The following is a 16,373-nucleotide window of genomic DNA, read 5'->3' as shown; positions in this document are numbered from 1 at the left end:
ATGTTCAGAAAGGGAGAAGAAGCTTTTTGGTGCTTGGCTAGCCTTCACTGCAATCAGGGGCTCAGACCCAGTAGGTAACATGCTTCAGCAGCACACAGAGGCCCCTTCGGTGATCTCCACCCAACCTTCTCCAAGATGGGTTAGGACACTATCCATCATTTTCACCACGTTCCAGCTGGCTTCTCACATCTCCTTTCTGGCCACTCTTTAGACGTGTCTCATTTGGTGGTGATCCCAAGGGTATTTTAGTCCTGTGTATGGGTGAAGCTGGACCTCAGCCTCACCTCCAACGCTTCAGTCAGCTCCAGAGCACACTGCATGTCTGCTTTAATCAGAAGGAGCAGGCACAGCTGTGTGCTCAAAGAGACGGGGGATGCCTGAGGCCGGGTGCCCTTGGGAGTGTGAGTTTAGACAAGCCCAAGCCTGCTTCTGTTTCCTCTGCTGTAAGCTGACTGACAGAACTTAGTCTACCTTCTTTCTCTTGGAATCTATATAGGCAGCTGACGGCTAGGGGTGGGCTAGAGGGGCGTGGGGAAGTTGGTCTAGACCTGTAGTCATGAGGTCTGCAATGAAGTGGGTTGTGCACCCTCTTGCTCCCAAATGGTAGCCAGTGAGCTGGAAATGCAAGGGATGGGGGGGGGGGCTTGGAATTGCAGGCCCGGGCTTTGCCTCTCTCTCTGTCTTTGGAGAGTGAAGAGGGCGTCACTGTTCCTCAACAGCTCTCTAGCCCTCGACATAAGAAGTCATTGAGGAAGAAGTCCTAGCCTTCTTAATCCTAACAAGGCTATTATGGCAATTGAGTTTGTGTTTACTCTGGTCTGGTGTCCAGGAAAGAGACTGTAGCCATATCTTATCTGATCTAAGTTAGGGGAGCATTTCCAAATGCCCAGGCGTGCCTCCGTGTTTATGTGGCTCAGTGGCACTGTAATAAATACTACCAACTTATGTAAATTCACCTTTCTTCCCTGGCTGGTGTCACTCACTCCTATTCTTGAAGGAATGTCTCCTTGACAGGCCAGACTTCATGCGCATACTGCATGTCCTAAGTTTGAATGTGAGAGAAATAAATCTCTTTCTGGTATTTTTAGTTATCTGTTGTGGACTGTAGTGTGAACTTTGGTCTTTGTCCCAGGAGACAAAAAGCCAGAGAGAAAAGATGTGATGACCCTCAATATTGTTGTTTTATTTTTAGAGTTCTTAATAGGAGCTATTGTTTTTCCCTCTGAGTGCATGGGAAAAAAACAACAACAGCTTGAGATAGCAGACTTAAAAAGATCCCTTTTCTCTCCTCGCTGCCTGCACCGACTTCATACCTATTCTCCATTCTGGGATTGATGCCTCAATTTGACTAAAATGAAGAAAACTTTCTTTTCTCCAAGGAGTGTGGTGAAGGCTAATAATTTGAGGTTTAGCCAATGGGCAGGTTCTCTGCTTCTGTCTCCTAAAATTGACTCTCACGTCTTAACGAGATCACTCTGGCTGACTTAGAAGCAAGGCTCCTGACTGGTGGGAATACTCAGCCACGCCCTCTTGCCTCTTCTCACAGCTTCTGAAGACCTGTACAAGGACTTTCTGACCTTGGAGCATCTCATCTGCTACAGTTTCCAAGTGGCTAAGGGCATGGAGTTCTTGGCATCAAGGAAGGTATGGCGGGTCAAGGGGAAGTAAGCTTTCTATTCAGATCACAGGCTTAGAAATGAGACATCGCTTGTTTGGTTTGGAAAGTCACACACCACTTTTAGGATTCTTAAAAGTGTTCCCCCGGGGAGGCTCTTTTTCTGTTAATAAAAGGTAGCAAGAGGTTTCATGAAAATAATTCACAGAGTTAATACTCATTGACCAACTCCTAAGTGCTAGGTTTTGTTTTTGTTTTTAATCTTTTTCTTGGGTGGGGGAGGGGGTTCAAGACAGGGTTTCTCTGTGTAGCCCTGGCCGTCCCTCGACCTCACTTTGTAGACCAGGCTGGCTTTGAACTCACAGATATATCTGCCTCCCAAGTGCTGGGATGAAAGGCATGCACCACCACCACCCAGCTGACTAGGTAGACTTCTAAGGGCCGCTGCAGTGCATCAACCTAGACATCCCGGCATCTTCCTGGTGTTCACAACACTGGTGGTCAATGGGACAACCAATCAACACGCAACATAGAAGGAAGGTTAAGACAGAACAGAGGTTGTGGGATGAAGTAAAGCAGGAAGGACTTGCAGAATATACGGAAAATATACCGTGTTTGTGTGTACACATGCTAACATGTGTGCACTTCAATGTTATAGAAGCTAAATGAGGAAGCCCTTACTAAGGATGTGACATTTGGGCCTTGAAGAAGTAGGGAGTAGGGTCTTGTAGGTATCTTGGTGTAGAGGGGTCTATTTTTAATTTATTTTACATTCATCACCATCCATCAAAAAGTTATTTGTTATTTGTATAATGAGAAGCCAGGAAGGCCAGGCTTCAGATGAGGACGATTAAAACGGCTAAAATTAGAAAGTAGGCCAAACAAAGGCCGAGGTGGGACGTGACAAGTGACAAACAGTGCAAAGGTTGTAAACACAGCCGAGGTGGGAGGAGGGGCCGGTGGAAGTCACTGGTGACCTTGGGCAGGGGAAGATGTGTGGTCTCACGATCGGTAGGAAAGGTTCACGTTCTCTTCAGGAAAAGCTCTCCGTTGGTGAAGTGCGGTTGCTGCAGGGTCCTGAGGGAACAAAAGGCTTCCATATTTCTTTGTTTGCTTTATCATTGTAAGGTCCCTTGCCCCCTTCCCCACTGAAGTTTAAAGTTTCTCAACGGCTTCCAGAACCTCGGGATCTTAGATAGTTCTGCTGAATACTTCTTGTACTCTATTACCCAACCAGAAGGGAGAGAACCAGGGTCCTATGGGATCGTCCCAAAGGGAAGGGCCTTGAGTCTTTTGCAAAGGTTGTTATTTTTGTATAGGCCAGAGCTCACTCTTGAGCCAAGTAATTCCTTTTGGCAACTAGAAGGGGGAATTGATATAGTGGTTGGGGAGTGGGGAGCCAGAATTCTTTCTTTTCTCTTGTAACCACCAGGTGATCTTTGTGCATACCACCTGGTCATCCAGCTGGAAAAGGAAGCTCTTTGGTTGAGAGCAAGTAGGGGTACAGTCTGTTTTGTGGCCTTTCCAGTTTTGCTGGATCATGCCAGGCAATGCAATCCTGAATATTCTGGTGCAAGGGAGACCTCTCTACTGACCTGGGGTGCCAGGTGGTGATTCCCAGCTCCCATGGTCACTCTTGTGCTGATCCAGGTCTTCTTATGCTGATCCAGGTCTCCCAGTAAGCCTTTCATTCGTGTCTAAAGCTCTCTGAGGCTGTTACGCCCTCTCAGATGGTGCTTAGGCGCTTGGCTGAAGGCTATGATCATAGAGTGAGATAGCTGTTGAATAGTTGAAAGTCAGAGCAAGTTAGAGGACAGAAAGGAGAAACCACTGGAAGAGCTGAAGATCCCAAGGCTTAAAGCCGAGCTCCAGTGCACTACAGAATGTAGTCCACTCGTGCCGGCCAGCCTTGCCTGGGTGGACCTTTACTACAATATCAAATACTCTGAAGCAGGATGAGTACCACTGCTTACTGCCTCCAGATCCAGGCCAGCTTCAGTACCAAATAGAGTAGGAAGCCAACCAAACCAATGAGAACCCTTGCTTCTGCTGTCGACACGCCCATTCAAAACAAATCTATTCTGGGAATAACCCAGTTTAAGCCACAGAGGATGCCAAGCAAAAGGATGTGTGGATGTGATCAGAGGCACATTTTTTAAACTATGTCCATCATCAGACTGTAATTTAATCATCTAACTCCAAAGGACAGGACTGTTTATGGAATAAGCAGATGTGTCTCAATGAAACACACAAGCCCTTTTCCTGACCTGTTGGGATAAAACACTACCCCGGTCCTTGCTAGTCACTTGGTTCTCTGATGTTGGATTTTTTTTTTTAAGCATGAGGTCACAACAGATGTAAAAGAGATTAGCTGTGTAGAGACTTATCACACATACTGTTCTTTTCACAGTGTATCCACAGGGACCTGGCAGCAAGAAATATTCTTCTATCAGAGAAGAACGTGGTTAAGATCTGTGATTTTGGCTTGGCCCGGGATATTTATAAAGACCCGGATTATGTCAGAAAAGGAGATGTAAGTATCTAAAGATGAACTGTGTGGATTCAAACTTTGTGGACTTGTGTTTAGAAGTGAAGAAAGTATTTTCTTCAGAATCTGCCAATTTGGGTTCTGATGCTTTGCTATCCCCCACTTAGGCCCGACTCCCTTTGAAATGGATGGCCCCCGAAACCATTTTTGACAGAGTATACACAATTCAGAGCGACGTGTGGTCTTTCGGCGTTTTGCTCTGGGAAATATTTTCCTTAGGTAAGTCACTTCTCTCTGACCCTCTTCTGGGTGGGGGTTCAGGGGCAAAGAAGACAAGAATAGTTGGTGAGTCCTGGAAGTCATTTCCTCTTCTGTATTTTACCTCCTGTCAAACAGAATTTCTTAGAGGATTTAGATGGTAAAATTAAGAAGAAAAAAAAGAAAAAGGCTCTGTAGATGATAAGGATGTGTAAGAACCAGGCTTAAGGGCTTTTTATGACGAATTCAAATCGCACAATGCTCCTTCCCTGACTTATTCTAGGTGCATCCCCGTATCCTGGGGTGAAGATTGATGAAGACTTTTGTAGGAGACTGAAAGAAGGAACTAGAATGAGAGCTCCTGACTATACCACCCCAGAAATGTAAGACTCTGAAAAGCATCCTTCTTTTCTCACAAACTCTCCCCACTAAGAAAGCGAGAAGGCCTTCTATTGTGAGCGTCTGCGTCATGGCCTCGTTTGTGCTCAGCTTTCTTAGACACCTCCTTTGGTTACCTCAAGCACTGTCATCCCATTATCGGATTATCTCCACCAGAGAGTTTTTACTAACCGTTGATAGAGATGTGTGGTAAACAAGACGCTTTTACAGATAGTTGGATGCCCGCCTGCCTGAGTGCAGACTTCTGTGTCTCCTCTAGTTCTACATCTTCAGTTAGCATCTCAGCTCTTGATAGGCTCCTTACAAATGCTTCCCATTCAAGGATTATCTTGACCATCAGCTCTCAGAAGAATGGCACAGTTAATGAGACCTTTGTCTTGCTTGTCTAGGTACCAGACCATGCTGGATTGCTGGCATGAGGACCCCAATCAGAGACCCTCCTTTTCAGAGTTGGTGGAACATTTGGGAAATCTCCTACAAGCGAATGCTCAGCAGGTTTGTAGCCCTCTACTCAAGAAGCTTCTACAAGGAGCCCTCAGGGCGTGGGTCTGTGATCTAACAGTCTTCTCCTTGCACATTCGTGTGGCACCACGTCATCCTCTCGGCCACTGAAAGAGGAGCCTCTGTCTTCCAGTTCTGAGCAGTAATGCTTCCTAAAAGCTGTAATTGCTCTTTAGACCAATAGCTTGAGAATAGACAACTCCAGTCTGTTCATTAGTTGCAGGAACCCATTCTCTCCCTCTACCATGCGGGTCCAGGGGATCGAACTCAAGTCGTAAGGCTTGGCTGAAGATGCCTCTACCCAATGAGTCATCTTGCTGGTCCCTACCTACTTATTTTAGTGTTATGTCTTCAAATGTTCTTCTAAATTAAAAAAAAAAATCTACCGACTGTGATGGTGCATGCCTGTAACCCCAGAATTCTTAAGGCTGAGACAAGGGAATCATAAGTTTGAGGCCAGTTTGGGCAGCATAACACGACTACCTCCAAAAACAAAAAACAAAATGAAACAATAAAACAAATCTGATTAACTGACTGATGAAATGGAAAGAATTTCGAGTAATTTTTAGTAAATTCTGCAAGCAAGGCCCAAACAAAACAAACGTGCAAATTATGCAAAACTCTGACTTGGGCCCCCAACCTGGTGAAATGTCAAGCTGTCATGACATTTCCACAACAGAGTTCTGCCCCCCCCCTTTTATTTTTGGTAGAGTGTTTGCTGCTGCTCGGTGGCCCTTATTCCAGTGGGAGCCAGTTGCTTTCTGTTTCCTTCTGAGCACTTGGGGGTCGCATCCATTTCCACCAATAAACCTTCCAGAAGCTCAAATGTATTAGCTCGTCTTGTTTGCCCTTCCTCTTGAGAAACAGCATCAGAATGCCTGCGCTCCGGTCTTGGCTCCTTTCCTCTTCACTTGCTTCTGATTCCCCATTGCCGTGGAATGTAGAGGCTGGACTGGAGGCAGGATGCTTTGAAGGTCCAGCTCCTGGGGAGGGCTTTGTGGAGAACTGATGTCTGGGCTCTGGGCTCTCACATCTCATCCACAGCCATCGCCTGCTTTGTCTTCATGGCAACCATGGCCTCTTGTCCCTTTACTAATCCGGTTTTCCCTTTAGTCCCTTTATTAACCTTCTTCCACACATCCCTTTCAAGTGCCCTTTTGTTTCTGGCGACCCTTTTCCAATATAGTCTGGACGTCTTGTGTTCAGATATGAAAGCGGCCCCCACAGCCAGGCGCCCCCCTTGCCCTTTGTTTCTCCTGAAAAGGCCCTTGAAGGCTAGCAGCCATAACAATAGCACGCTGTGTTTATTGTTTCAGGATGGCAAAGACTACATTGTTCTCCCAATGTCAGAGACCCTGAGCATGGAAGAGGATTCTGGACTCTCCCTGCCCACCTCACCTGTTTCCTGTATGGAGGAAGAGGAAGTGTGCGACCCCAAATTCCATTATGACAACACAGCAGGAATCAGGTATATGGCCAGCATCCCCTGGGGGGGCGGGGCGTCAAGGCCAGCTCAGGAGGCGGGAGTGGGGGAAGACATTGGGTTAGGCTGTCACTTACCACTTCTAGCTAACTGGAGTTCTGACATTCACAAGGGCAGTGTCCCCCAAACAAGGTCTGCAGAGTTGAGCCACCTCCCATCTGTGGCCCATATTGCTGGCACAGGTCTGCCTTGAAGAATTCTAAGCCTTGTGGGAGCAAATAACTAAAATGCCACAGTTGGTTAATCTCCAGGAGAAAAAAAGAGAGAGAGAGAGAGAGAGCCATGGTACGGAGACATCTGTATTAAAATCGTCCCCGTGTACACTTTTATTAAGGTGCATTAAATGGCTTAGGGAAGACTCAGGAAGGAAGAGTTCTGTGCAAATAGGAAACATCCTGAGGGCTGTCTGGTGAGGCTCCAGCACGCACAGGCTGTGTCCTGAATGGGGCCGTATCCTACAGAAATGTGTCCCCCAGTGAGTTGCAGCCTCGTGTATCCTTAACAGGGCGCCTGAGTTTATTTAAAACAAACGCCATGCAGCCCAGCCTTGGTCTGTGTAGGTTCGGCAGGAAGCTGTCTATGTTCTCAGTCAATACCTGTGCGTGGGGAAAATGCTGACGGGGTGTCCCACGATACGATATTAGCATTGCCTTTCCTAAGTTGCCCAAGACAACTGTACTTTGCTTTGGGTATTGTCCTTCCGCAAGCAGACCCCCTGAGAGCGTGGGTGCTGCCTGCCTTCCTGCGTGTGCTCAAGCTGCAGGAGGAACCGGCCGCTGTCTCCTGTGAGAGACATCGGCCCAGTTGCCATGCTGCAAGAAGGTTAAGGAGGCCTAGGAAGGAGGGAGGGAGAGAGAGGAGTCGGGGCAGAGAGAGAGAGTTAGATATCAACCAGCAAGCTACCATTCCTTTTATAACAGGAGCAGTCAGTGTTTCCTGAAGAATTTCTCTGTATGTGGTCACATTTCTGTCTACGAGAGAACTCTAGATTTAGGCAAGATGGAAACCATCATCTAGGTTGGATGCTGGGCACAGGTCTTAGCTCTACTACCTGAGCTAGTGCAAAGTATTGTGATTAAAGATGTAGACATGAGAGCTTGGTAAAACCAGATGCAGTGCCTGGCTCTGCCTTTTAATTGCTGTGCAACAAGTCCTGTATCAACCCTCCCCGCCCCCCAACCCAGATTCTCTTTGAAGGAAGGCAAGGCCACGGGTGCTGTTTGTGAATGGCCGCTTGGAGGATTGCACGCTATAATGTACTTCTAAGTGCCTGGCACTTGAAGGCACTTCATAAAGGACAGCTGTTAAGAGAGCTCTTTCCTGTCCTACCCCTGAGATGAGTCCACCTCCTCTGATTCCAGACTTAGGGCCATTGTCCCTCCTTCCAAGGAGAGGTTCTCAGAGAGGAAGAGTCAGGAAGTGTAAGTCCCATGTGTGCGAAGTCCTAGTCCTTTCTGGCTTGACCACTGTTCCCGCCATGCTGTGTAGACTTCTCCTCAGTCAGGGAGCCATGCGATGACTCACTGTCCCCCTCAGGTCCTGTGACAAAGCAGAGGAGAATTCAGAGCTGGACCATTTGGCTTGCTGGGTGGGTTCTTGGAATGTGGTGCTAAGCAGGAGATGAAGTCGTGTTTTGGGAGACAGAGGTGCCAGTGTGAGGCTGGGTCTTCAAAAGGACTGACTAGCATTGATTCCCCAGGAGTGTAGACGAATGTGACACCGTGCTTTTAGCCCAGCCAGGCTTGGCTCAGATTTTCAGCCTCTAAGTTCTAAAGGAGCCTTCCCAGACTAGGTTCTCTTTTAGCTACCCATACACTGAAAAATAAAAAATTGGAAGCTTTCATTTGCAACTCCTCCCTTATCCTTCTTTTTATAAACAACACCACCCTCTCTCACCTTCCAGTGCTCTAAATAAAGGCGATGCAGATTAGAGGTGTGAGCACACCGCTGGGTAGTGCGGGACTCCCCTGCGCGTCAGTGTCTCTGGGGAAAATACACGGAAGCTGAGCCACCTCCCAGGCCATGTTCTATCTATTTTCTTGCTTCCAAGCAAGTAGAGACGCTGAGTCTTTCTCGCTTTGCTTCCTCCTTGTACTTTTCAACTCCATTGCATTATAAATAGAGCTGGCCAGGGACATCACTGTGGGAGACAGCCTCTTGATTTGCCGCCCCTTGAAACTATTTTTAAAATACTTGTCCAACAGTTATGTCGAGAAGAGGCAGAGGAATGGGGGGGCAGGGAGGGCCGCTTATGTCTAGACTTCGCTTTGTTTTTAATTGTTCCCCGTGGATCCTCTCTGGCCTCAAGTGTGCATGCTTCCCGAGAGAAAACCCGTATTCACTGGGCTCGTCTCTCTTGGAGGGCAGTGTGTGGACCGTCTGTGGTTTGCTTTGTCGTTTTCTCCGGGAGTTTCACCTTCCACATCAGGCAGTTTATCAGAGATTTCTTTGCAGTTCTCTTCCAGAGCCAGGCTTCGGTACACACTGTTTTCCTCACTTTGATTAATTGCCAGTGGTAATTAAATACCCGTGGTGGATTGATGCCTGGGAGAGCCAGTTGGCTAGCTTTTCCTGGATTTGGCCATCATATTAGACTACCTGAAATGGGACTATTCTTTCTCTACCTTTCATCTACTCCACACTCCATACTGACTTCACCCACCCGCTCACCAGGGGGTCGGTGCACACGTGGGAACCAGAACAATGCTATGAACACAGTAGGTGCTTAATAAAGAGGTAGGCAACCTGTCTTTGAGCCTCTTCTTTCTTTTCCATCCTGATACTCCAAGGGAGTCACGTGGGATGGAGTGAGGAACAAGAACCCCACGTGAGTTTTCGAGCCTTCAAACTTGAGTGTGAGTCCTGGTTCTACCCTTTCTCTGCCATTTTCTCACTGAGGCTTTGCTTCTTCATCTCCGAGTGTGAGATAATGAGATCTGTTTGGGCGACTGTGGGGAGCAGATGTAAGGAGATTTTGGAAAATCCTTTGTCATTTGTGAAGAACCATATTGTTTTTTAAATCATCTGGCTGGGAGTTCAAGGATCTGAATCTTCTAAGATAGCTATGTGCTATCCACACCTCCTCCCTCAGCTCGGCTCCCCCCTCAGATATCTATGGAATCCAGGCACTGCTTCAAACCTCACACGCATGCCCTTTCTTTAATCAGATTCCCTACTTTCCTGCTAGATAAGTGTGAAGTCTCCTAACTGGCTTTACCGTGTCTGGTTTTATCCTCCTTAATCACAGCCAACTTTCTCAAAAGCGTATCTGGTCATGCCAATCCCATGCTTAAAAATTTTTCAGTGGCCCTCACAACTGCACTCTAAGATTCTAGTTGTGTGATTTTGGACAAGTAGATTTGGAGGAGGTTACCGTGAAGACACCATGAGGCGATGTCTGAAGAGCATTCAGCTCAATGCCTGACCTGTGGTAGATGCCCAAAGGTCGTCCTGAGTGAATAGTCCTGATCCCAGCCGTCTTTGACAGCCACTACTTTCAAGGACCGGAGTCAGCAGGAAATGGGCTTTGCTTGTTCCCTGAATTGCATGTCCTCTTTCCTGTGGAGTCTCCTGAGGGAGGGTGTCACTGGGAACCTCATTCTCTCCTCTGTGTGGGGAGGAAACGACCTCTTGGGGAAGAGAAGAGGCACTCGGCTTCCATTTCTCAACTCTGACCCAGCAACGCACTGTGCCAACCGGCTGCTTGTCATGGGACAAGAGTGAAGAATATGTTTATTGTCTCTACGGACCTTTCCTGTAAAAAGGACGTCTCTTACCTGCCTTTGGGCTGTAAGAGGTTTGGATAGGATTTTTTGGACTCCCCCAGTGGCAAGTGGCAAGGGAGAGCAACCCCCAGGGAGAAGCGATGTGCTGTCTGTCAAGGCTCGTTCTTTGAAGGACTTTGGAATCCAAAAGGGGAAAACAAATGCTGGTTGATAAAAGAGTTTTGTGCTTCCTCAGGACAGCAAATCTGACATTTGCCCTGCTGTTCGCCTTCCCAACATCCTTTAAGCTAGAAAGAATAGCTGTTACCCACACATGTTAAAAATGGAGCAACAGAGTCGTGACTCTCTCTTCTATAGTCCGAGTTAGACTCAAAACTGAGCAGGGTCTTGAGACTCTGAAGCATGGGCTGGGTAAGACTCAGCCTACTTCGCTCTGTGCCCTAGATCTGTGTCTCCTGGAGAAGGAGGAAGTTGACTTGAGATCACTGCCCAGCACAGTATCCTTTAGAGAGATCAAAGGTGTTTCCTTTGCCCAGACTGCCATGTCAACACTGTGTAGAGCACCTTTCTTTGGAGATGGCTAGAAAAAATGGAGAGCACGCAGCAATACATCCAGAGTTCCCTGGAGGAATCCCGTTCAGTCAGGGCCCATCAGAAAGCAGCTGCTGTTGAGTCAACCAGCGCTGGCCTGAGGTCAGCACTGAGCCTCAGAAGCATGGTCCAAAGGCACAGGGTCTCCTTTAATCTTCTCAGTTATATTATACTTTTAAATGGACTTTCACAGGAAATTAAACCTTCCGTGTGTGCTAGCAAAGGAAGATTTTGTTTTTCTTTTTTCCAAAGGCTGTTTTGAAGGTTGCTATTAAACTTGTGGTCGAAAGATAATGAACTTAGGTATCGCTTGAGGTATCCACAGCCAAATATACCACCACTCAAACACAAATAAATATTTGCTCTCTTGCAGCCAGTATCTACAGACCAGTAAGCGAAAGAGCCGGCCAGTGAGTGTGAAAACATTTGAAGATATCCCACTGGAAGAACCAGAAGTAAAAGTAATCCCAGATGTAAGTACATCTTTTATAAATAGTCATAGAAATAATACTCAGGGTGAAATACTAGCTAGATAAATATTAGCCTAAGTGTTTGAGTCTTGGAACCTCCTTAAAGCTTTCCTTGAGGGTATGTGCCATGGGGTCATTTTGGAGATGGATCTTTGGTTTTGCCATAAAAGGGCACCTGGACCAAAGTTCAAGATAGTCTAACTGTATGCCCAACATCACTCAAGAGCAAATGGTGTCACTGTGCAGAGAGAAGGAGACTCCAGCATCCTCAGCTGCTGCAGATCTTTGTCTCTCACTGGCCTAAATCTACTTCCTGGAAGCATTTGCTCCTTTGTGGCTTGCACAGTCTCTGGCTGCCATATGCTTACCTTCCTTGGTGGGACAGTGAATCATGTTGTCTGCTAGATGGATTGAGAAAGGAGCTTCATGGAGCTGGTCCTACACTGTGTCACTGTGTCATCATCTCATTGTCTCCTATAAAGGACAGCCAGACAGACAGTGGGATGGTCCTTGCATCGGAAGAGCTGAAAACCCTGGAAGACAGGAACAAATTATCTCCATCTTTTGGGTAAGACTCAGCCAGATAAGGAAGACCTTTTTCAATAGGAATTTTTGAAAGGACCTAATAAAGACATTGAGTGTAGATGAGGTTTCCCCTTTTGGTGCCTTTGAAGGTTGATTGACATTAATATTCCAAAATTAGTAATTTGATAAATAACTAAAGTAAACCAAACAACAAAACTGATAGGCCTGGGAAAAAAATCTGAAGTGAGGTAGAGGGTTTGGCCAATTTCTAATGACCAGATATATGAAGGCTCTGGAGCTTCTGAGCATGTGGCTATGGATTGTCGTATTGACTGTGATCCGTGGTTTATGTGGCCCCGGCCACACAGTGATGACGTCAGCAGGTACCATGACCCTGAAGAGTTAAGAGTTTGCAGGCTGAAGGATGGTCAAGCCTGTCCTCAACTGGCTTTATCTGTCATTAAGAAAGGTGATATGTAAGTAGGCACATAGTCACTTATTTAGTATATTTGAATATTATTGTTTGAATCATTTCCCATTCAACGGTCGGAAAAGTATTAAATTTGATCTTGAGTCATTCGTCTCTCATGGCTCAACAGGAATGCATTGTTGCTTTGAATACATGTACCTGATTTGAACATAAGAATTTATGAAAATCTATAGTTAAAAGAATAAGGGGATAATGGTAGTTATTTACTTGCCAATAGGTTCATTCTAGGTAGGAATACGAAAGGTTTGATCTACATATAAGGGACAGCTGTGTGAGAGGGAATCCCCATGGGTTTTTGAGCAGTGCTTTTACAGCAGTCACAATGGCGATAGTATATTTTGCTATTTCCTTTAGCGCCCAGTGAGAAATCATGAGCGCCAATCATACGCCTCTGTCGTTGACTCACACCACACTTATCTAGAACAACTAAGTGGCCACATCATGCCATTGTTTGAAACATGAATTGGTTTTGGTGTGGGGAGGCAGGAGTGGATTGGAAGGGGAAAAATGTATTTCTAGTTCTTTGAACCTACTTTAAACCATATCTTAACACAGAATAAATAAACTCTTTTTTTTGTGTGTGGTTTTTATTATGAATAATGAGGGTAAAGGCCCTTGAAAGGGCAAACCCAAGCTCTTCGGTCCACACAGCCTACATTTGTTAGTTTTGACATGATTACTATGTCACTGAAAACATTCTCCAGTTGCTGCTGAGGGACTGAATCCCCAATTTGTCCAAAGAATGTGGTTTTGATGAGTAAAAAGCAGTTTTTGACATGTCTGGCTTGACTGCACACACTCGGCCAGTTTTTTTGCTCTCTGAATTTATTAACATCTTTCATAAGCCATGTAGTCCCCTAAATGACCGAACAGGAAAAACACAAATGAACTCTTAGACCATCCCAATTTCCTTTAATATCATGAAAGAGACCCTTTGGCTCCAATCATTGTATACAAACTTGTCAATCATCAAGGCCGTAAAACCAGTCCATTGGTTGGGGGGCTCTGCATACCTCAGCAGAACTGCCTTTTATCTCTTCTCAGGCTTGAAAGACTTGGACCTGAATAAGAGGACTTATCTGCAACTACTAACTCATGCTAGTACCTGAAAGTAGACCTTGTCTGAGTAAACCTGATAGACTGATTAGGGCAGGGAGAGATAGGGGCTGGTGTCTCTGGAGGAGATTCCACCTCCTTGGAACTGGGGACTGGGTGAGTGTGAAAAGCCAACAGGCTGTCTCCTCCTTTTCAACTCATCTGGCTGCCATTTCTTCCACAGTGGGATGATGCCCAGCAAAAGCAGGGAGTCCGTGGCCTCGGAGGGCTCCAACCAGACCAGCGGCTACCAGTCTGGGTACCACTCCGACGACACAGACACCACTGTGTACAGCGGCGAGGAGGCAGAACTCTTAAAGCTGGTGGAGGCTGCAGTGCACGCTGACTCGGGGACCACGTTGTGCTCACCTCATGTTTAAAAGGAGGTGCTCCCACCCCACTCCCCAACTCCTGGGGATCACGTGAGAGGTGCTGCTTAGATTTTCAAGTGTTGTTCTTTCCACCGCCCGGAAGTAGCCACATTTGATTTTCATTTCAGAAGAAGGACCTCAGACTGCAAGGAGCTAGTCCTCAGGGTATCTCCCGAGAAGATGACCCATGACCCAAGAATGTGTTGACTGTACTTTTCTTTTTCCATTCATTTTAAAATCGTCTATAATGTGCCCTGCTGAGGGTCTCACTACCGGTTAAAACAAAAGACATTCAAACAGTGGCTCTATCCTCCAAGAAGTAGCCACACCAGAGCATTGGACACCTCTGCGAAACTGGGTGAAATGGGCAATGTCAGTCCTGTGTGTGTTGAAGATGGGAGAGATAACTAAGGGCTGAGTCTACCTAAAAGGCTTTGTTGAGGATGTGGGCCGTGAGCCAAGTGTGAAGTGTGGGATGTGGACCGGTAGGAAGGAAGGCGCAGGCTTGCTTGGAGAGCGGCTGGAGCCTGCAGATGCATTGTGCTGGCTCCGGTGGAGGTGGGCATGTGGCCTGTCAGGAAATGCAAAGGCGGCCGGCAGGGTTTCTGGTTTTAGAAAGTTGCGTGCTCTTTGCAGCGGGGGCTTGTAGGCAGTTCCCTGTCCTGTTTCCTACTCCTAATGAGAGTTCCTTCCGGACTCTGACGTGTCTCCTGGCCCAGCCCCAGGAAGGAAACGGTGCAGCTTGCCCCTCATCTCCCAGGCTGTGCCTTAATTCGGAACACCCAAAGAGAGGACGCTCGGTAGAGGCTTCCCTTCCATGTTGAAGTGCACAGCGCACCTCAGGGTTTCTGCTGGATGGATCCCCACAGGTCTGCCCAGGTGGCAGTGTCTGAGGCAGCGGGTTCTGTGGCAAGCTGTGGTGGTAAGGGCTCGGACAGGATGTATCTATCCATTTGTTCTCCCTCCAACCCCATTCCACGCTCACCCCCAGTCCGCAGTATTTTAGCTTCGTGGCCTCTTTATGGCAGACACTCTGAATTGGTTTGTTCACTCTCCAGATAAATAATCATTAGTCAGATTTCAAAACTACCTTATAGCCAAGGTTATGATAACATCTACTGTGTCACTTAGAATTTTAACATACAAAGCTGTGTCTACTGGTTTGTGCCCTTGTGCTTATATTTCTTTCAAAAAAGAAAACTGTACTTTTCATTTGGTACCATAGTATGAGAAGCTGGGAACAATGACTGTAAAACATGCTATGGCACATATATTTATAGTCTGTTATGTAGAACAAATGTAATATATTGAAACTTTATATTATATATAATGAACTTTGTACTATTCACATTTTGTATCAGTATTATGTAGCATGACAAGGGTTATAATGCTTTTAGCAGCTAATGTTGTTTTATTAAAAACATTGAAAAACTCGAAGGAATCCTTTCACAGGGGATGTGCAGCTAAACCGATCATTTTTCTCATCTCAGAGGAGGAGGAGGAGTCAGATATAATGTGAGTGTGTTCCACTTTTCCTTGTTCTCTCTTCTTACAAAGAATATTTTCATCAAATGTTTATAATGCTTTATAAACCAATAAATGTATTCTGAGTAAAAAGACACAGCGGTATCATATTATTACAGCTATTCCGTGGTCTCTTTCCACTCTGCCTTCTTTTTTTTTTTTTTTTTTTTTTTTTTGGTTTTTCGAGACAGGGTTTCTCTGTGTAGCTTTGCGCCTTTCCTGGAGCTCACTTGGTAGCCCAGGCTGGCCTCGAACTCACAGAGATCCGCCTGGCTCTGCCTCCCGAGTGCTGGGATTAAAGGCGTGCGCCACCAACGCCCGGCTTCCACTCTGCCTTCTTTACAATCATAATTAACACAGAAACACATCCTCGCCACATCCCGAGCACTGGTGACATTGTTAACACATGGACTGAGACTTGTCATTCTATGGCCTCCTGGTGAACCTCAGAACTCACGGGTGAGAGATCCCGAGACAAGTGGCCAGAGCTGGAGGCAGGATTAGAGGCCCGGGCTGGACTTCACTGTCTAGCTAAGGTAAGAGTGTGAAATCCATTGTTGACGTGTTTGAAGGACTGCTTTTGCCCGAATTCAGAGAGCGAAGCAAATCCCTGGCACCTGTATCTGTCTCTACCTTCACTAATGCTGAATGCTCTTGCTTGCTTGTGTTTTGAGGAGACAGGGTCTTTAGCCCAGGCTAGCCTCCAACTCCCTGTACAGCCAAGGATGGCTTAGTGCTTCTGATTCTACTCCCTCCACCTCCGCAGTGCTGGGATTCCAGGCGTGCACCACCGTATCTGGATTTTCTTAATGTGTTTTTGTAAACATAAGATTTTGAA

General features: G+C 46.5%; 1 protein-coding gene across 2 annotated transcripts in view; it reads left to right on the top strand.

Moving 5' to 3' along the window:
• The window catches only part of Kdr (kinase insert domain receptor), a 44,041-nt gene extending 28,411 nt beyond the window's left edge, over nt 1-15,630 (top strand). The window contains exons 22-30 of one of the 2 annotated variants that reach the window (XM_006979726.3): nt 1,547-1,644; nt 4,026-4,148; nt 4,271-4,382; nt 4,645-4,744; nt 5,150-5,255; nt 6,578-6,729; nt 11,434-11,533; nt 12,013-12,098; nt 13,825-15,630. In XM_006979726.3, coding sequence (XP_006979788.1) covers nt 1,547-1,644; nt 4,026-4,148; nt 4,271-4,382; nt 4,645-4,744; nt 5,150-5,255; nt 6,578-6,729; nt 11,434-11,533; nt 12,013-12,098; nt 13,825-14,020 — 1,073 coding nt within the window. In that variant the 3' untranslated portion in view covers nt 14,021-15,630. The remainder of the gene's footprint in view (nt 1-1,546; nt 1,645-4,025; nt 4,149-4,270; nt 4,383-4,644; nt 4,745-5,149; nt 5,256-6,577; nt 6,730-11,433; nt 11,534-12,012; nt 12,099-13,824) is intronic. The other variant, XM_076546453.1, reaches the window with a different exon arrangement.
• Nucleotides 15,631-16,373: the final 743 nt, after the last annotated feature.

Source organism: Peromyscus maniculatus, chromosome 10, assembly GCF_049852395.1.
Source record: "Peromyscus maniculatus bairdii isolate BWxNUB_F1_BW_parent chromosome 10, HU_Pman_BW_mat_3.1, whole genome shotgun sequence".
NCBI classification, from domain to species: Eukaryota; Metazoa; Chordata; class Mammalia; order Rodentia; family Cricetidae; genus Peromyscus; species Peromyscus maniculatus.
The sequence above is the reverse complement of the archived record's forward strand: the minus strand, read 5'-3'. Positions and strand labels throughout refer to the sequence as shown.